The sequence below is a fragment of the Numida meleagris genome, chromosome 1, assembly GCF_002078875.1.
Source record: "Numida meleagris isolate 19003 breed g44 Domestic line chromosome 1, NumMel1.0, whole genome shotgun sequence".
In the NCBI taxonomy this organism is placed as follows: domain Eukaryota; kingdom Metazoa; phylum Chordata; class Aves; order Galliformes; family Numididae; genus Numida; species Numida meleagris.
The window spans coordinates 56,778,477-56,798,688 of NC_034409.1; the positions used below are offsets into that span (position 1 = coordinate 56,778,477).

The 20,212-nt window shown below is 46.1% G+C and overlaps 1 protein-coding gene and 1 long non-coding RNA gene across 7 annotated transcripts in view; one reads left to right on the plus strand and one right to left on the minus strand.

The window, feature by feature from the left end:
• HIPK2 (homeodomain interacting protein kinase 2) overlaps positions 1–20,212 on the plus strand; it is a 131,863-nt gene that overhangs the window by 16,780 nt on the left and 94,871 nt on the right. For 2 of the 6 annotated variants that reach the window (XM_021387815.1, XM_021387853.1), the window contains exon 1: positions 8,572–8,739. The exons of 3 other annotated variants lie outside the window; for them this stretch is intronic. In XM_021387815.1, the coding sequence (XP_021243490.1) occupies positions 8,697–8,739 (43 nt within the window). In that variant the 5' untranslated portion in view covers positions 8,572–8,696. Of the gene's footprint in view, positions 1–338; positions 548–8,571; positions 8,740–20,212 lie in introns of those variants that run through there. One more of the 6 variants, XM_021387848.1, reaches the window with a different exon arrangement.
• LOC110394149 lies at positions 13,601–19,669 on the minus strand. Its single transcript, XR_002435393.1, has 2 exons — positions 15,055–19,669; positions 13,601–14,410 (listed from the first exon to the last, which is right to left on the minus strand). It is a non-coding gene; the product is annotated as an uncharacterized LOC110394149 (long non-coding RNA).

The following is a 20,212-nucleotide window of genomic DNA, read 5'->3' on the forward strand; positions in this document are numbered from 1 at the left end:
GATCTAAGAAAGTGCTTTCAGTTCAGAACTCAAAGAATGAGCTGCTGTGTCATTTAAAATTGTGTTACCAGCAGAAACATATGACCTCATGGTATGAATAAGCAGGAGGAGATTAGCAGTAAGTAAGCCTCTACTGTACATAAATGTCCATAGGAAAAAGGAAAAAAAAATCTTAATAGAAGACTCAGTTTTCTGCGTAAGCGAAGGCTGGGGATATGAGTAATGTACTGGTTCTTTTGTACGTGCAATTTGATTCCGTTGTTCCTTCTTTGATTCGGGCCCCCTCCTTTGCTTTCTGTGCTCCGTAGCTTTCCTAAAGGACTTCTCCTGCTTTTTAGGAGAGTGCAGACCAAGAGGGGTGGAAGGGCTCAGTGAGGAAGGAGTTAAAAGACTGCTCAGTGGGGATTATAAAACAGTCAGGCACTTGGAAACAGTTAAGAAGAGAGAAACAGATCCGCCAGGAGGGAGTGTGGCACTGGAGCCAGCGATTTGTTTTGTTACCTCCTTACATGGCGATGCAGAAGACCCTCCTAGAATGGGCACCAAGGTACCAGGGGGAATGGGGTGGGTGGTGGGATCATGTAGAGAGCAAACTTGTCTGCTGTCAAGGTGGCAAGCCTTCCGACCAGTTCTTACTGATGTGCTCTGCTCTGGTTGTGTGTCCTTCTTGCTGGGGTGGGACTTGGTGCCTGCTGTAGCCCGAGGGCATGATCTGGCCCTGAGGACACTCCTTGGGTGTTGGACCTGGGGGAGGGGAGAGTGGTCTGTGTGCTGTTGGCATCACCTGGAAAGGTGCATGTAACAAACCCGCAGTGTGGGCAGGTATGTAGGTGTGCTTACACGAGCCTTAGTTACTTACAAGGTCCCCTGTGAGGGTGTCTGTGGGTGGACATCTTGTGCAAGCCTGCCTGGACACCGGGAGCCTTCTGTCATGCTCTAATGAGGTGGCCTTGAGTCACAAGGAGCTGTGTTTTCACTCACCATGTCTTCGTGCCTCAGCAGCCAAACCGAGACCTTGCATGGGCTGAGGCATCATACACCTCAGCAAGGACGGAAAATCTCCATCATGGGGAGGACAGGCACGTGGAGACAAAGTGACCCATGCTGGACTGCCAGCAGATATCCCGGGACATTCGGGTCTTAATTCATGATACCCTCCACATTCCTGTGCTTTAGGCAACAACTACTCCCCGATTATGAATGCTACTTCTCTAAGCTAGGAAGTGACCCGAACTCAGGCCCTGCTGTGACCTCCTGCCTGGCTTTTCAGCTGTGTGCGTCAAAAGATGGTGGGCTGTGGGGCAGTACGAGTGTGCCGTAGAGTGACCAACCTACCTGTAATGTGGAGTTCCTTTCTTTATGGGAGAAAAACAGATGTAACTGGAGCCAAAGTGTGTGGAGAGAAGGATTAGTCAGTCTGCAAGTGTCAGGGGCTCACTGAAGAAATAGCAGGAGTTTGCTGACTAATGCCTGTAATGTTCAAGGAGTAAATGAGAAATACAGGGGGGAAACCCTCTGATTCTGAATTTGGAAGAAAAAAAAAAAGAGAGGGAAAAAAAAAATGAGAACGAAGACATTGAGTTTCAACTCAGCCCCCTAAGTCTCCGACCTATATCTCCCTCCTTTCTCTGGAGTCATTATTGAAATTAAAAATTAATAGGGAACAACCAGGTTTTACCTCCAGGGTGCCCTTTTAGGCTTCCACTTACTGCAGGCTGAGACCAGCAGATAGGACTTTGGTGTCCCTCAGCGTGATAGAAAAATCAGAGTAGTGTCCATCTAGGGTGATGAGAGGACATCCAGATAGGTTGAAGGAGAGGAGGAAACTTTCTCTCTGGGAACAGCAGTCTCTGGCTGCAGAAGGAAAATGATGTCAAGCCGACAGATTAAGTGAAAATAGACCAGTAAAAAAGGATAGTCCTTGAAGTCACAGTAACTTTATCAGGGGAAATGGAGGTAAGAAGGAAAAAGAAGTATTTCATATTATTAGCCCTCTAAGGGCCAAGTTCAATGTATCTGCACAATATTCCTCATTCTCTTCCCATTCTTAGTTCTTTAATGAGGAAAGAGAATTCTTATTTAGGAGACTAAAACCTAGGGTTGTGGGTCAGGAGGTTTCATTTCCCTGTTCTGCTGCTGCCTTGCTGTTTAAGCTCAGGAAGGTCACTTTTTCTTTTAGCTCCATCTTTGTTTCTGTAGAATGTGGATGAAAGGAAAGGCAACAGTGTACCCTGGCAGCCCAAAGGGCCAACTGTACCCTTGGCCCAGCACTGCTGGCTGGGTGAGGGAAGGAATTGTCCAGCTCTGCTCTGCGCCGTGCAGCCTCACCTCAAGCACTGAATGCAATTTTTGGGCACCACAATATGAGAAGAACACAGAGCTATTACAAAGCATCCAACGGAGGGCTGCAAAGATGAAGGGTCTGTAGGGCAAGGTGTGTGAGGAGCGGCTGAGCACCCTGGGTTTGCTCAGCGCAGAGCAGAGGAGCTGAGGGGAGGCCTCATGGAGGCTGCAGCTCCTCACAGGGAGCGGAGGGGCAGTGCTGAGCTCTGCTCTCTGTGACAGCAACGGGGCCCGAGGGAATGGCATGGAGTTGTGGCAGGGGAGGGGCAGCTGGGGGTTCGGGACAGGTTGGCAGTGGGCATGGAACAGGCTCTGACCAGAGCTCTTCAATGAGGATATGTCATATAACCAGCAGAGAGTTCTTAGGCTTAGACTTACCCTGTAAGAGTGGTGTTTTGCTCCTTGCTGTTGTTCTTCTCTTGCATGATTAAAAAAGGGACCTGTTGCAGTTATTTGGCCACTAGGCTATGAAAACCTGCAGCCCTCCAGAGAAGGGTGATGATGAGGAGGAGGGAGTGCAGTGGGAATCACTCTTGGGGCCACAGCTCACTGCAGGGCCTGGAATGTGCTCTGTGCCCATCTGTGGCTTTGCTGTGGCACTGTTGGATGCAGGCTCCCATGTGATATGGGAGGGACTGAATCTCATGCCGTGGAGTGCTGTGAGGAGAGGTGATGTCACCTGCTGTGGCAGCCATATATGTGGACTGGCTTGGAGGGAATCTGAGCACATGTGAAAGCCATGTCCTTTCCTGTTCCCTCATGTTGGATGACCACAAATCGAGATCCCCAGGATCACTATCTATATTTAATGCATACGTCTGAATGCATCAGGTGTCTTGTTTTGCTCCTTCAGAGCCTAGCTCTTTATCTTTCTGCAACATACCTCAATTACTGCTGCATTTTGTGATATGTAGACTCCATAACTCCAAAGTGCCAGAAGCTGAGGCATACGGGCTTCCTCTTCATGGACTTTTGCCTCTCCAAAATTAGGATGCCTCATGCAGCTTGAGAAACTAGGTTATATAGCAGCTTTAGTGGGGCTTTTTCCAGACACCAATTGACCTGATTCCTCAGACCAGCTGTTTTATTTATTAGGCAAAATAGTAGAAAAAGACTGCATCTCCTACATAAATTTGATTCCTTGTGAAGAATGTTTATCTTTTTTTTTTTTTTTTTTATAAATTGGCGTAGAGCCCTTCCTTTACAGTGATTTCAAATGTATTAATTTATACACTAGAAATGAGGAAGGTTTGCCTCTTCCTCTCATCCTGTTTCTAAAGAGAGATTTACTTAATGTGCAGTGTAATTTGTCTAATGTACAACTTTGTATATAGAATGTACCCAGATCCAATAGAAACAGTGGGTGTAGTAAAGGAGAGCACTGTAGTGCAGTGCTGTAAATCCTTCTGTAATTAAAAATACTAAATTAGTCAATGCTCATGCAGTCAGAAGACATTACTGGCTGAAGAGCAGGGATATAAAGCAAGAGTTCACAGTGCAGGACAGAGAAACTGGGTCTGTGTTCATCTCTTTGTGCGTGTGGTATGTGCCAGGGGTGAGGGACAGCTTATAACATCATTCACCAGGAATACAGCTTGGGTGGCAAAGGGGAGTCATCGGGAATTATCCCTGGGTTGTGCTTGCATGTTCACAAGGTGGTGGAGCAAGCAATTCTCCTGCCAGCTCACATACTGTCTCACTCTATTTCCATCCAATTCAGTGGACAGTTAGAAGGCTGGATTTTATGCTTCTACAGAAGTCTCCCTAAAAAATAATTTATTATTTCTCTGAAGAAGGATGGTACCATGGATTGATTGATTTTTATTTTCCCTTGTCTGTCTGTTCTTTTGTTTGTCTTTCTTTGCTGCTGTTAACAGGCAGATGAATCACTGCCTGAAATTTTCACTTGGTTCTTTATTTAGGATTTTGTGATTCTCCCTGTAACTAATTGGGAAAGACTGACTGATAGCAATGTAAGAGTCCCTGCCTCTGAGAACCGTCCATCCATTTGTCCTATATCCAGCTTATGACCACTCCTGTCTACAATGCCTGATGCTCAACTTCCTTCCTCTTTCAGGGAGAACAGGAGGAAGGTTGGGGCTCATGCTCTAAGCAAAAGTTGCTATTTGGAACTGAGTAGCAGGACTTTATTGTGCATTAGGATTAAAAATAAATGATTTTTGTTTATCTGAACAGAACCAGGATATGAAATGGAGCTTTAGTTACACTTTGCATTTAAGTTGGATTTGGTTTTGTTAGTGTAATATCTGGCCTGTGTAGTTTCTTTAGCAGCTGGATAATATAATTCATGAGAAAGATAAGTACGTGTCATGATGGTGGCCTGCTATTGAGGCCACCCGGCAGCCTCCCTAATATAAGACCCTCTGTTCAGATGTTCACGACTTCCCAACCTAAATTTTCTGGGCTAAAATTTTCCATCCCAGTTACCTGCCTCAGACTGAAGAGTCAGAAAACAGCAGACTCCTAACTCTGTAGAAATTTTCACTGAATTTTAAAAATAGAAAATGTTCAAATAAATGAGGAGACAGTCCTCACCTTAACAGCCCCTTGGACATGTCTACAGTTTGTATATCAGAGGCACACCTCTTGCAGTCTTCAAGAACATTAGCCCATATTTGGCCAAGTTTTAAGCCTTACAAAAAAATTGTTCACAGCAGATAAAACAGATCTCTGAAGAACTGGGACCTAAGAGTTTCAGTTAGACAGTTAAAATTAGTGGAAGCTTTTTATGTTAATCTCTCTGTGCCTCAATTCCCTGCCCATGCCATATGGATAATGCAGAGTCTTACTTTATGAGGGCATTGTGAAAATACATTCCTTCATGTTTGTGAAACATTCAGTTACTGTAATGATGCATATGGTAGGAAAGCCCATGAGTAAATTACTAATTCCGTCTGCAGAACAGTTTGACTGGTACCTGGTAAACAAGGCTTGGGGCCACACCTCAGCTGATGCGGGGAGGATGAAATACTGAAAAGTTGCTCACGAAATGAGCACCATGTATCCTGTGTACTGGGTGAGGCTGAAGTCCTGTAGAAAAATAACCTGCAATTATTATGCAATTAGCAGCTCTATCACAATACCCAGGAAAAAGAGGGCGAAGGAAGGTTGCACAGGCAGCCATAAAACAGAAGTTTCCTGAGCCTTGCATTCTTGATTAGCAGCTTTCAATAATCTTGCTTTCACCTGTTCTGTTTTCTGTGTAATTGTTTGTCACATTGAGTGGGCATGAGGAATAATCAGCAGCTGTTGCTCATGGAAGAAAAGACAGGGAAACATCTTCTGCCACTGGTCATCAGAGAAGAATATTCCTGATAAAGCCTTGTGTCCAGGCACTATGAATTGGAGCATCTGTGGTCCTCAGCATAGAGAGAAGTCAGGGATGGAATAAAAGCAGACAAACCAAGATGTCTTTTTTCCTTTATGACAACTACTCAGTTTATGTTGTGTTGCTACAATAGCTCTGTGTACCATTAAACAGTGATGCCACAAACCAAGAGACTTGAAAGTTATTATAAATAAGGACAAGATCATCCCCTTGCTTTTTGCTGTGGGTCTTGTGGGTTGTCTGATTTTCCCCTGGTTGTTCACAGTTCTGGGCTTTCCCTTTGCTGGGTCCTTCCCCAGAGAAATTTTCATACACACACGAGTCTGACATCGTTAAACTTGGGCAAATGACCCAGCCCTGACTCACTCGCAGAACCATCCCCAAATCCCCCTACTTTTGCTCATTTTTGTTATATTTTGCCTTTCTACCCATATGTGTTTCTGCAGGTAAATGAAATAGCACTGCCCACAGCCTGTTACGAGTTTGGAGTTGTGTGTGGGCAACAGCAGGGGAGGAGGATGCTCTGGTTGAGGGTTTTAAGTAGAAATCATCATCATGCCACAGATGACCAAGCTATTGGTAGGCTGGGATGCACACTGCAGCACTGACTTAGTGTAGGGATGAGCTGGATACTTTGGTGCTGTGACTGGGAAGGGTGCGGAGAGCAAAGATTTTTGGTGTGACAAGAGGTACCTATGTACACTGATTTTAAAGGGTTACACTTCAGCATCTGAACCTGTTCACTGAGCATTACAAGCTAAGAATCTTGCTTGCTCTCTGCCTGCATTATGAGTCAAACTAGGATGTACATCTTCTTGATGTGGCTTTCATAATTGAAGTTTGGTTATTTTGCAGTTGCTTTTCCCCGTGGAGTTTCTCTTAAAAATGTCCTGTATTTTTTTTTTAGTTTTGACTGTATGTAGCAAGTGTATATTTCAGAAAGAATATTCAAGCATCATTTTTTTGTAAAGATAGGATGCTGTTAGGTTACAGTGGGGAGGGAGCTGCTTATTATTTGTGTTGTCCCCTGAGAAGCTGATAAATGAGGTCCTAACAGTGTTTTCCCTTCTGCTTGTGAGCTTTCAAAAAGGTTTGTTAATGTTGACACTGGCCTGCTAGCCCTGGCTGGTTATTATAGCTGTTCAAGCGTTAGGCAATTGTTTTTAAGCAAATGTAGTTTCTCTTTCTATTTCTTGTGCTTGCTCTTTTTTTTTGTTTAATAGCAGATGCTTTTCACATTCCCTGCTATTGACTCATCCAGAAGGAGACATACATTTGAACTTAGATCTCTTACTTGTATGACTTTATAGGATCATAGAATCATAGAATGGCTTAGGTTGGAATGGACCTTAAAGCTTACCCAGTTCCAATCCCCTGCCATGGGCAGGGTTGCCACCCACCAGCTCAGGCTGCCCGGGGCCCCATCCAACCTGGCCTTAAACAGCTCCAGGGATGGTGCACCCACGGCTTCTCTGGGTGACCTTTTCCAGTGCCTCACCACTCTCTGAGTAAAGAGTTTTATTTTTGTGTTCATTTCATCATGTCTCCTGTTGTTGCACTTTCACAGGGCAGCGTTTCACCTCAAACTTTCTGATGGCAAAAGAGATCTGGGTGGGATCTCTCAGCCCTGCCCGGCTCTGTTGAAACCATGCAGGTGAAGTCAGGGTGGAGCGGATGATCCTGCTCAAGCTAAGGGCCCTGCGAGCAAGGAGTGAGGGGCCTGTGGTCCTGTAGTGCTGCTTCGTGCTGCGTGTGCCTGCACAAAGAGACTGAGCAGCGGCATGGGCATCATCAGTCACCTCACAGCTGTACTTGTGCTTAGGGCTGAATACCAGGGAGGAAAACCCAGCTTTGTGCTGGAGTCTTTTCTCTGCAGAGACCTCCTGCATTCCACATGCTAACAGCAGGGTGCTGGCTTTGCTGCGATTTGCTGCTTCCCAAATAACCATTGGGACGGAAGGGTGGTAAGGACCTAAGCCATGACGTGCATACGCTCTACCTCCCCGCTCCCACTACAGAGCTTGCAGGGCCCCAGAGCTGAGAGATCCTGGGCAGCGGAAGGGAGGTGGTGAGGGTGACGACCCCACTGAAGACCTGCTATGTGCTGGGGCAAGGAGTGCGCTACTCCATTTCTGACGTCTGAAAAAGTCTCACAAAAACCTGCTCTTTGCCCTTTTGCCACTAGCCAGATCTGTTCTGAGTTGGGCCAGAGCACATAAGACACGGTAGAAGGGATCACTTTTCGTTGAGAAAATGAGGACAAGGTGGCAACAGCACTTGTTTTAATTTATTCCCGCTCCTGGGTGTAATTATAACCTCTGGTGTTCAGTGTAAAGGTGGAAGGGTTGAGACTGAACGGGGCTAAGGTTTTTTTCAAGATGCATTAATACGTGACTTCTATGAAAAACAACAGCCCTCACCCAGGAATCCAGACGGTGTTTGCAAGCTGCCTGTGGATTTATGGAACGTTTTGGAAACACACAGTGTTATTTCCCGGGTCTTGTTTCTTTGCACAGTGATGATGTTTGCTTATTCTGGGACAATGAGGAGACATTAAGGTATTAAAAACAAAATTAAAAAAAGGGGTAGAAAATGTTTATTTCAAAAGCTAATACAGCTGCATTTCTTAACAGAACAGAAATAAAATGAAAAACCTTTCAGTGCCTACTTGGGACTTTGAGAGTTCTGCCTAGAGAAAGCTATTTATTATGTATTTATTAAGGCTATTTTTTTTTTTTTGCTGCGAAGGCTGTTTACATCAAAACAATATCTTTATTTTTGGAGTTCATCTGTTCCCGCTGCTTCTTCCCCAGCTGAAGTCACAATGCTCAGTCTGTGACATCACCGTTGGCCGCAGCGACAATGTTGTGTTACAAAGAGGATTTTTCACTCCAGGTGGAGAACGCGCCACAGGAGCAGATGAACTCTGTGAGACCACAGAGTGTGTTTGCATGTGCGTGTTACTGGTCGTGGGGAGAGAAGTGAAGGGCAAATCTGCAAGGCAATGCAGGACTGGAGAACCTGCAGAATGCCTGTGCGGGCTTTCTGTGAGTATGTAGCTTGTGGAGTTGGCATCTGTTCCCTAGACCATCCCTTCCCCAAGATTTCTTTTTTAAATCAGTAAAATGCTTCAGCAGACTTAACTGGTAGAAAATTACTTAGTTTAAAAATGGGAGAGTGGGAGAGAGGGATTTAATTTAGCTTCAAGTATGACTCTGGGATCTAAACTGTATCGGCAAGTTTTGTGGGGGTTTTTGCTTTTTTTCTCTTTTTTTCTTTTTCTACTCAAAACCCCTTGCAGAAAACAAGGCAAGATGACTAATGTGCTGATCCTGCTAACGCTTACACATGTGGTTGGCTTTAAATGCATGAGTTGTCCTGCTGCAGTCAGTTAAGACAATTCATGTGCTTAAACTCAGACACAGCCCCACGTGCCTGGAGCAGGAGGGTCTAGCCGGCTGCCTTTGGGGAACAGTTAAATGAAGAATTTATAGAATATTTTCTAATGCAGGCACTGTCTTAACCTGGAAAAGCTGAATTCGCTGGCCTGGGTCCTCCAGGATAAAGAAACTGGCATTGTGCTTTTCCCCATTGCTTTTGCCTGCCTAATTCACTCCTTGGGTAACACTCATGCAATCACAAGCTAGAAGGTGAGGCGTGTCTGCCGGCATCAGAAAGACTCTGGCCTAAGAGGTGACACTGAGAGATGATTGAAGAGCAGGGGAAAACAGAATGGTGAAGTGGTCACTAGCTTCACTGACCTTTCTGTGATGATACAAGTTTAAAAATATATATACATCCACTCATTACTAGCGACAGGTCTCTTTGTTGGCTGCCTTGAAGAATGGTGTCTCCTGGTGGCCCAGCATGGATGGAGATGGAGCAGTCATCTCACATCCGTTCTGAAGGTTGCCCTCTGGAGGGTAGGGGCAACATGGAGACCATACAGGTGTGCTTGGAGAATTAACTTCCATGCTTCAGCCTCACAGGTTCACTGAGGTCTCTGGTAGGACATAATCAGGAAGAGATGTTGCTCTTTCTCCAACATAGCTTTCTTGCCATGTTGGAGAAGACCCTGAGCAACCTCTGGATGCAGTGAGCAGCCTTTGCTACAAATATTTTCTCACTTCCAGCATCCCAGGTGTCTTTTTGGTCAGGGTCTGTGTGCCCCAGGGGAAGAGCCTGAGTGTTGCTCTTGCTTTTCCCCATGCAGAAGAATTTCTCAAGTGTCACAAGTCAGGGAAGTGTATATATATGTATTTTTCATGCAAGCCCTCTAGTGTAACTATACTGGCAGCTCCAGGAGAGTGGCCTTTTGCTTAAATCTGTTTTGGGATGTCTTCAGATTTTGTTTGTTTGTTTGTTTTGCAGGGCTGCACACTGTGTTGCTGTTGTGGCAATCCCTGTGATTCACGTCTTGCACAGTCTGACAAGCTCACTGCAGCTTGCAAGCGCTGAGCCACACATTCTGCTTGCTGCACTGTGTGTGGCTGGTACGGGAGCAGCCCTTGGTGCCGGGACCCAGGGGTGCCAGGTGTGGGAGCTGCTTCATTGAGCTGCTTGTGGTGCCTTCAGGAAGTGAGGGGTTCTCAGAACACTTGCTTGGACTTTTTTAAAGGAGTTTTTAAAGCTCCTCCAGGAGTAGCCTGTTCCTTGGAGCTGGCAGAGCAGGGAGCAGGAGGGTCAATTTGGGCATCTAGTGGTGCAGCAAGGATCCAATTTCACATTTGTTTTCTGTCCTTGTAGAGCAGGAGGTGTGTTATCATTTCATTTTAACAGCTCAGAGTCTCTACTGCTGAGCCTTTAAAAGAGCATGTCCCATTATACCTGCTGCTGTTTGACACCTGTCTTCCCTAAGGCACCAATGTTGCACTGTCTTGCTGGTCCTTTGCTGGCCAATGTCCATCCAAACCTCTTGGCCCTAATCTCCTTTCTTTTTTTGGTAAAGAGAAAAGGAGAGAAGGTGCAGAGGGCTGGAAGTGGAGGCACAGGTGCATTGTGGCCTTGTTGAAACCCAGGGATGGGCTGGAGGGAAGGATTGAGAAAAAACAAGAGTGGCATCAGGAATTGGCAGTTTCGTGGAAATCTGTCCAGTGCCATCTCACATGCAGTCCCTCAGTGCCATGCACTGTTCACTTGCCCCATGGGTTGTCCCTGTAGCTGATCTGCGGTCCCTCAGCTTGGGCAGTGCGTTTCAGAGAGTGATGGTGAGCCGTACGGAGACGGGTTTCCCCGAGCAGCTGTGAAATGTGCTCCAGTCCTTTCAAGTCAGTGTTATTCTTCCATGACAACACGGGGAGAACAGATGTTCCCTGGAGATCTACCTATTATTCATTTTGCTGTAGAGCTACATCTTCTCTCTTTTATTTGTCTCCTCTGTGAAGTAAATATTTCCATAATAGTTAATATTAGGGCTTTCCATAGCCCCCAGTGATTTTTTGTCACTCAGCTGCATCTTTTTTTTCTATTTTTGTCAGAATACCATAAATGTGAACGGAGATTAAGACGAGCTCTGTGTCATGGGACACTGATTTTGTAGGCACTGATATGAATGTGTCTGTTTTAAACTTTACTCCTGTGGCTGGTGCTGCAGGACTTGAGGTCCCGCTCTGCACTTTTACCCATCCAAGTGTGTCAGAAATGTGCTTGATGGTGTGAGCTGGGTGGTCCACGTTTGCCCACAGCTGGGCAGTAGGCTGGGACTAGCATCATTTGCTGGATGCTGAACTGTGAGGTTGTGGTGCATTGTGCTCACAAAGTAAGCTAACAGTCTCCCCCAGTCCTGAATACTGAACTTAAAAACTTCTGTGATCACCATAAAAAGCCTGTTAGGTAAATACATTTTCTGTGCACAAAAGCAATTGCCCTGCTCTCTTTTGTTCTGAAAACAATAGACATCAAAATGAATTACGGACCTGTGTTCTTAAAAGGTCACAGCTATTTGGCCCTCAGGTAGGTTGTGTATTGAAACAGCTTTTGCTGAGATTTGTTGATACACTAAAGAAATGAAATGAACTGGGACTTAGGTGTAGAAGTCTGAAAACCAGCTGGAAATTGTCAAGGATGTGGAATATGAAGGAGGGCGCTTCTGAGATAAGGAACTCCCTATTTCCTGATGTGACTAGGATAGGGAAGCTGAATGGAGAAGGGCCTTGTGTCAGGTCCAGAACCAATGGTCAGAGCTTGTTTGGCATTGTACTGGTATCTTTTATGACTTTTTTTCTATCTGGGTTGAAACAATGGCTGTAGTGGCAGTGGTCTCTAGCCCATGCTGCTTCATGCACGGTTGGTTGCTAGGACAGCTGCCGTCATCCACATTTTAATTGTGGATGTGATGACCGATTTCGCATCTCTCCCCAGGCTTTGGCTGGATGACTCAGCTGGTCCTCTGGTGACTCATTGCAGTCTCCCATGAGCCCAGGAAGACTAAAGAGGGAAGCATGGCTATTTTCAGATATGAATAACAACCAAACCCAGAGACTATGTCCGTGAAGGAGTGCTGCAAACTTCAAATGAATTGGGTGTTTAAATGGCGTGTAGGCTGGCCCCCTTCCCACTGAAATTCTTTCCCCAGTTACTGTACTTCTGCTGAGTCTAGTTTCCAGTTTCTTCATCCACAGGGATATTTGTTTTAGGAAAGTTTTTGAAAGCTTTCCATGAGTTTTGAGTGCATAAGGCCTAATGAATGCTCACAGGGCTTTTGGTACTAAATTCCCTTCGCTGTTTCTGGCAGTTATCCCCTCTCATCATTTACTGGGATTCTCATAATTGCTATAGCAACGTAGGTCCACCTCAGGCAGTTTTTCTCTCCAGTCATTCTTGTGTCAGACATAAGACATAGCCCAGAGTTCTCATGAAGCTATCAAAAGCTCTTGTGATTGACCACAAGATCTTACTGATTTGTTTTTCTGGATCCATGGAATCAGCAGTGTATTAGTGTCTTCTGAGAAAATCATACAGAGCGTGCTTTCCCAGAAACTCTTCTTTCCTTGTGACTCAGTTTGGCCAGACTTTGTTTTCACAGTTGATCAAAAGCAGTAGGTGAGACTAGGCAGCTTGGCTGTAGTATCAACATTGCACTGATGGTGTTGAACTTGTCCCACTGTGTCTAGCCTGAATTCTCTAATTTCTTTGCTATATGAAAAGGAGAAATTGGCTGTTGTGAGTTAAAAGGACGTGGCTGCAAAACAGCTGTAGTAGTGCCAAAAAGATGCTTATGGAAGAGATTGGATAACACTCTGTTGCAAAGTACATAGAGGCATGTCAATTCAGAAATGTAAGACCATGGATGAGGAGGCTTGACAGCACCTTTGTTTAGCTAGCCTGCCTGTCTGTAGCTAACTATCTTTTTTGACCTGGAGTTTTGATTCTGTAGGTTTGGCTTCAGCTGCTGTGCTGTGCCCATGAGTGCCGCCCAGAAGTTACTGGCAGTGACCCATGAAGGCAGTCGTATGTGGCTCAAGGCATGCTCAGGTGCCCTTATCTCTGCATGGCCCTGTCCAACATCTGTAAATCACCAAGTGAAAGTTACACCAAGGGTTCTCTTTCGCTGCACTCCCCAGCAAAGCTATTGCACGCTCGGTTTTTCTTGATTGGAGTGTGTACAGACAGACTAATGGTTGAGGCTGTCTCAGCCTAGGGCCCTGCTTTTGAAAGTTGGTCCCCCTTTCTAGCCCATCACAGCTGTAGCATGCCCTGCAGAAGGCATTTGCTATTTGTCATACTGGATCTCCAGTTTCAATTTTATTCCTCCTCTATCATTCTTTAGTCTCACTAGTGCAAAAAGCCTAACAGCCGTGGCATTAAACACTGTAAAGCTGAGTAAATAAATACGTCAATAAATAATCATATCCTGTACAAAAGAGAAACCTGGGGGAGAGACTGATGGTAGATAGGGAGTTCTGTTGGTACAGGTAGGGGTTTTTATTGTTTTCTTTCTCTTAATGGCTTCCTTTGATTTCTTCTATTTCAGAGCTTTGACGGGGGGGAGTAGGCAGTTACTGGTATCCCCGAGCTTCTTCATCACACACAAGAGCCTTATATCCTTCTTTCTCAAGTCAGATGTCTTTTCCTGAGCTCTTGGATCTTTACTCTTCAAGGCTCTGAAATCCTTCATGTAGTTTATCCCCATGCCTACATCAGGTTTTCTTTCTGTGTTAGCAAGAGCTTTGTGCATCACCCAGGCTGCCCATCCTTAGCCGAACATGCTTCTTCTCTGCACCTTGAACTGACCCTGTCCTACTGGACCTTGCTTAAAGAGAATGCTGCTGTGAAAAGCGTGGGGCAGGTGCTGCCAGACCCCATCTCCAGGAGCAAGCCAGCAGAATGGAGCAGGGAGGTGTCCAGAAGCACTTCCTTAGGATTGCTTGGGGTAGCGGGGTAGCTTCACTTGTTTCTTCTGAAGGAGGGATTTGTTGCCTACATGGGTCATCCTGTGGCTGTTCAAGTGCAAGTGTGTGCTTGTGTGTCAGAGTGTGGTCATGTGTTTTGTATGACAGAGATCAATGCAGCCTCAAATAAAGCAGAATAAATCATTGGGCCTTCTGGATGATGACAAGGATTCCCAAGGATACGCTTGTTAGCGCTGAGTGTCGTCACAGAGAGCGCTGTGATTCTGTGTCACTTTGTTCACTGTGATCTGCTCAGTGCTCTAAACATAGAAGGGATCAAGACAGTTAAGTGACACTTTTCTGCAGGGTTTCTCTTTTCACATGCTGCCTGTGAAGTAAAGAGATGAGTGAATTGGGATTTTTGAGGAGAAAAGAGTTCACATTCAAACCCTAACCCTAGTACTTCCCCACCAGTCTTTGGTTGGGATGGGCTGCTCAGTCCCACTATGCGCATCCGTCCTTCCTACTTCTGAGCTGTGCTGGAGGCCCCAGCCCTTCCCATTTCATACATTTTTGGTTTCATACTCTCAATTCAGAACGCAAAGCAAAAGCTGTTGATAACAGCAAAATGGTTTGTGACTGTTCAGCCATTGTTTTCACTTTTGGGAGGTTTTCTTAGCCCTTAGCAATGGAGAGGCTAAAATCTGGAAGACGAGGTGAAAAACTAATGCTCAAGATGTGTTTCCTTTCAGAACTGAAGGGCTTTTTTTCTGGATGGATGTGTGTTTCTGTCCCTGTGGAAGACAGATTATATACAGAATTCTTGTAACTAATTTAAATGCTGGTCAAGTAATCAACCTGCAGTAGCCTTTTTTTTTAATTTTCTGAAACGCCCCATAGCTCTCAATGTAGGGTGCTGTAAATCATGTCTTTGGTTTTTCTTATTTGAAAAGGAGAGATGTTGCAGCAGAAGCAAGGTGAGGTAGTTAACCCCGGCTTTGGGATAGTCAGGAGATCATTGAAAAAGTCTACCTCAATTTTCTGATGTGGCAGAGCTCCTTCCCCAGCTTCCCCACCATTCTCCTTGCATCTTCATCTTCCTTTGCAGCCTAGATCCTGTGTATTTCATCCAAACCTCACCAGAGGTTTGTTTCTCTCCAACAGGTTTTTATCCTGACGGAAATGAAACAAAGGGAGGGACTTTGCGAACAGGCAAACTGACCTTTTCAGCCCAGCTAGTGCTTGATCTGAGTTTCAGATTTCGTAAACAAAGCAAGCGCTGAATGTCATGAAATTGCCTCTTTGCAAATGAAACACTTATGAAAAAATCCTGTGGGAGTGAGAGGCTCAGCCTGAGACTCCAACAAGCCTTGCCCATGTCCTGCCTTCACAAATAGGTTTGCTTCTGACGAGCAAGGTGCCAGCCGTTCCCTGTGGCTTCACTGAACTTGCGGGCAAGTTGGAGACATCAGCATTACAAAGCTAATATTTACAGGTGGGAAGTCATCCAGGTGGGGAGGCAACAGCTGTGGAAAAAACCCAAATCTCCTTCCCACTAGGTAGTTGTTGAGGGAAGCCACAAGTGTGCCAGCGCTGCGTGGGTGAATAGGGCACAAGGCAGGGCAGCAGAGAGAAACACTGATTCATTTTCGTCCCTTTTCCAGGGCCCCTAACACCCATTTTTGGGAACTAATATAGCTGATGGCCAAGTAGGGCAGCTAGTGAAATCTGTAGGATCTGGGGTTGGAAATGAAGACAGTTCTCTGTTTCCCTTGTAAGATGGGGTGCTGTTGTCACCCCCTATTTTGAAGATGGAAACTGAAGTGACCCAGCTGAGTGATGTGAGCCATGCTGCCTGGAAAGCAGAGTCACACTGAGAGCCTTCTGATTTCCAGTTCTGCTTTCAGAATGCAGCTCTGTCAGCAAGTAGTAATCAGAAATGGAGATTGTGAGAGCCCAGAGACTCTCATATTACAGATTTGTTTGGAGGTTGAAAGTACGGACCTGCACACGTGCTAAGCTGGAGTTCAAGGCAAGCCCTGGCCAGTTATGTATTTACATACATACAATTCGTCTTGTAGAGCTCTTCAGAGGAAACTTCAGGTTCTGTAGACATGTTGTGGTTACCGTTTGTTCTACTTTCCTTCCACAGAGGCCATACGATGGGAGGGAGAAGGTCGACCAGAATGCATATGCTGTTACCAAACAGTCCTACCTGGCACGTGGATCCAAATAGCTGTCAGGTTCATCTGGTGCCATTTTGTCTTCAGAGTGGGGAAGCCACAAAGCATTTCTTAAACTCAGTGATCTTTGTAGGTGCCTTCCAACTCAGGATTCTCTGTGATTCTATCATTCCTCGATAGCTTTCCTTCCCATCTTCTCTGCAGGCCTGGAGGAGCTGGCCGAGGCTTGTGGAGGATGGAAGCATGCCATACCTCATTTGGAGCAGTGCTGCGAATGTCACCACGGTTCTGCTCATTGAGCATGTGGACTGATGGCTGTCCCATCACCCTGCCTGCAGCCCCAGCTGGACACCATGTGCTGGCCTCACCTCTGCCTGCCTCTGGAAGAAGCTGGGAAGATGAACTTCTTTGGCTAGGTGTTTTGTTAGGAACTCTTCAGTGTCTTCCACAGAGAAAGCTTCCAGGCAGGGCTGCCATCAGTTCTGCAGTCTTGACCTTGTTCATTCCTCCTCATCCCACCTCTGGATCCCAGAGTGAGGTTCTCAAGGCAGGGCTGTTCATGGAGAGGAAGTTTTCTGCTGCTCTGATTGTGCTGGGCTTAACTCCAGCAAGGTATCCCCCAGTTTGGGGTAGCATGGACCTTCCTGCTGGGCCTTCTCACCCCGAGGCCTCAAAGTCAGTGTCAGGTCAGTCACTGCAGCATCGGTGGTGAAATAACAAGGCAGCTGAGCCTCTGGTGAGGAATATTTTAACCTGTGTTCTCAGGTGCTGTGTCATTAATTAACTGTAATGTGAAACATAAACTAGCCATAGGATTTGCAGAGGAAATCTATAATGTCTCTTGTCATTACTGCAATTCATTAAAGTGGGAGATGGAGGTGACCCCAACAGAATCCTTCAGTGAAGTATAATTAAGGACTTAAATCCAAGTGTATATATTTGTCTCAGATTTAGCTTCATGTGCTCAAACCCAGGAATATGTCAGAAGAGCCCACGGATTGTTACTCAGGTTTGTGGGCACCTGAACCCACATCAAAGGGATGAATAAGAATTGTGATGTTTCTAGATAACAGAAGATATCTAATAGTAGGGCTTTGTGGCTTAGTGTGAATATGGAAGAGTGGAGTTTGTAGTGGTAAGATGTGAGATTGTGGTGACTGAGCACTGAAGGGCTTGATATTGCAGGGACTTGACTTTGGTCTACAGAGACAAAATAAAAGACAGCACAGATGGTTCAGAGGGAGGGCTGTGGTTGGCGGTGACTTCTGTTCACTAATTCCTTGGAGTTTGGTGTTGCAGATGATAGCAGGCTCATTGAAGCGGTTGCCCACGGTCCACATCCAGCTTCCACAGCACTGTCCAGTGACCCACCAGGTGTGGTGGGCATGGGTGGATGGGGCTTGGAGCAACCTCTGTTTTCCAGCCTCCAGCATGGGGCCTGCTGGAGTGGCACAGCCTCGTTCCTCTGTGCAGGATGTGCTGGGGCTCTGGAGGTGCCCCTGCATGCATGGCTCTCCCACTTCACAGTCTCCATGCCATAGTCCTGGGAGAAGAGATGCTGCCCCTGCAGGGGCTGTGCATGTGTGCCATCTCACACCACGAGGGGTGAGTGGCCGTTTCACCGGCCTTCAGCCCATGTCCACAGTGGAGGCCTGAGGAGCCGCCCACCCTGCTGTGGTGCTTGCTGGCAGCCTGGCTGGGCCTGTGGTCCTGATTGCTAGCATTTATCTGTCTATGAAGGAAGGTTGTGGTGCAGACTGAAACAGCAAACAGGGTTGTGCTGCAGATTATACAGGGGTGTGAAGGTGGTTGTGGTCCCCTGCCATCTCGCTGTGGTGAGACATACTGTGCAGGTGGGAAGGAGGTGGGGGAAAAGAGCTGTTCAAATGGTTCCTTTGATTGCATTTATGGCTACTTTGCATGTCAGAAAGTGCTGTTCCCCTGTCTGTAGGATGTGGATCAAGCGTGGCAGCTCAGAGCTACGTGAAGCCAGAGCAGTGCAGGTGGCAGGCTCTTGTCACATCTTTGAGACCCACTATGCCCTACTTAAGCATTTAAGAATCTACTAATTAGGATGAGACCATTTTAATAGCAGGACAGGAAAAGCAGAGCAGAAAGACAGGGGGATTTTCACCTGGAATGAAGGCTCTTGAAACATCTTCTGCTCACCAAGAACAGGAAGGAGCTGAGGCCGTTGGGGCCTGAACTATTCTTTGAGGTTTCTCTAAACATTTAGTAGTATGAGGGAAGGAATTTGTGTAGCCTCCACGGATGTCCATCTTAAGGAAATTCCTGAAGTGTGTGGTACTGGGGACAGTGACTCTAAAGAGGCCACACAGAGGCCACCTTGAAGAAGATCACTGTGCTTCAGACATGGCTATTTTGAAGTTGCAATACATTAGGCATACCTGGCAGATCCTCTTTCCATTGCCTTCTTAACCTGGGTGTGCATATGAGTTTTCAGGCTTGCGTCTCTCTGGGGAGAAGTGAAAGATATTTATTTCAGGAGTGTCTTGTGTGCATCATTTATATGCTGAACACATGCCTCGTGCTTTTTACAGTATTTTTCAAGCAGGCTCTGTCGCTCTCCCAGCAGTCAGCAAGCAGCCTCTGGTTACAGTGCACTGGCAGCTCTGCAGGTGCTGCAGAAGGTCTTACTGCCTGCTTAATACAGGGCAGGGGCTGGGTCTCCTGCCGCTGCAAAGGCCGCTTGTATAAATCAGCACTAAGTGCTCTGAGTAAAGCAGAAGAAAACATCGGTGACTTTCAAACTGTTCTTTCTTTAGTCCCCGCAGTGCAGTTTTTGCCCTTTAGGGTGAGGTGGGTGGATAGGGAACTTTTATCTCATTTGCTCCCCTGAAACCTGTTGGAAGTCCTGGAGGGGTGGCTGCGGGATTTGTGTACGCACACAGAAGAGGGCCATCTGAATTGTAAATAGCACCTGCTAAATTATTATTAAATGCAAGCTGACATGGGAGGAGTTCTCAGGAAAGAAAAAAAAGACAAGTCTTTTAATCAAAGTCATTCGGTCCGTTTTAGCATCGTCCCCTCACTGCACACTGCATACTTCAGCTCATGTGGATGCTGCAGGGAGTTACCTAAGTCACATCAAGGACAGGGGAAGGCCCTATTAAATCCAGTCACTATCAATTGTGTGAGAGCTTTAAATGGCTCCCTAAAACTCTTTATTAAAGAAAGGAACTATCAATTTTATTTAATGCATTGTCCTGCATTGATTCAGCTCCCTGCCCAGACACTCACCACATGCAGGGACTGTATGAAACCGAGCCCCAAGCTCCCCGGGCCCAGGCGTGGGGGTGCTCCTTTCTCAGACACCAGCTCTGGGATGCTCAGGGCATCACTGCCACAGGGCTGGACCAGCATGCATCGCCCTCCTGCAGCTGTCCCATCTCCTCGCTGGGTCATAGCAAACCTCATGCAACCAAAGGGCTGAAGCTGTAATTTGTATCATGGGCTGCATTGTCGAATTTGATCCCTGTAACAAGCCATCCAACTGTTACTCACATTTACTACTATTTCTACTATTGCTGTGGAATAAAGATAATTTAAAAAAAAAAAAAAAAAGAATATGCCACCAGCACGATTTGATAATGTCCTTGGGAAATTTAGGGTTGTGTTTTTCTCCCATTAGCTACACAGGCAGATTTGCAATAAAAATGACTTAGCTGCAGACGCCTTCCTTTCCCATCACCAAGCTGCCAATCAGACTGTAATTTCTTGGTGTCGGACTATGCTGAAGAGCTAGCTGAGCTATTCTCCTTATGACATGTCCCCTAAAACCTCAGACTAGCAAAAATCATTTTGGATGGAAGAAAGAAAATTTCATCCTTCTTTTATAGGGGAAAAAAAATCTTTCTCTTACAATTATATATGACCTTCAAGAAGGGTGGCAGTGGCAGCACTGGAGCCCAAAGCCCTCCCAGTGTCTGCTCTGCCTTCTCCAATCCCCTGTTTTTTTGGTAACTGGGTACCCTGTTCCCGCACAA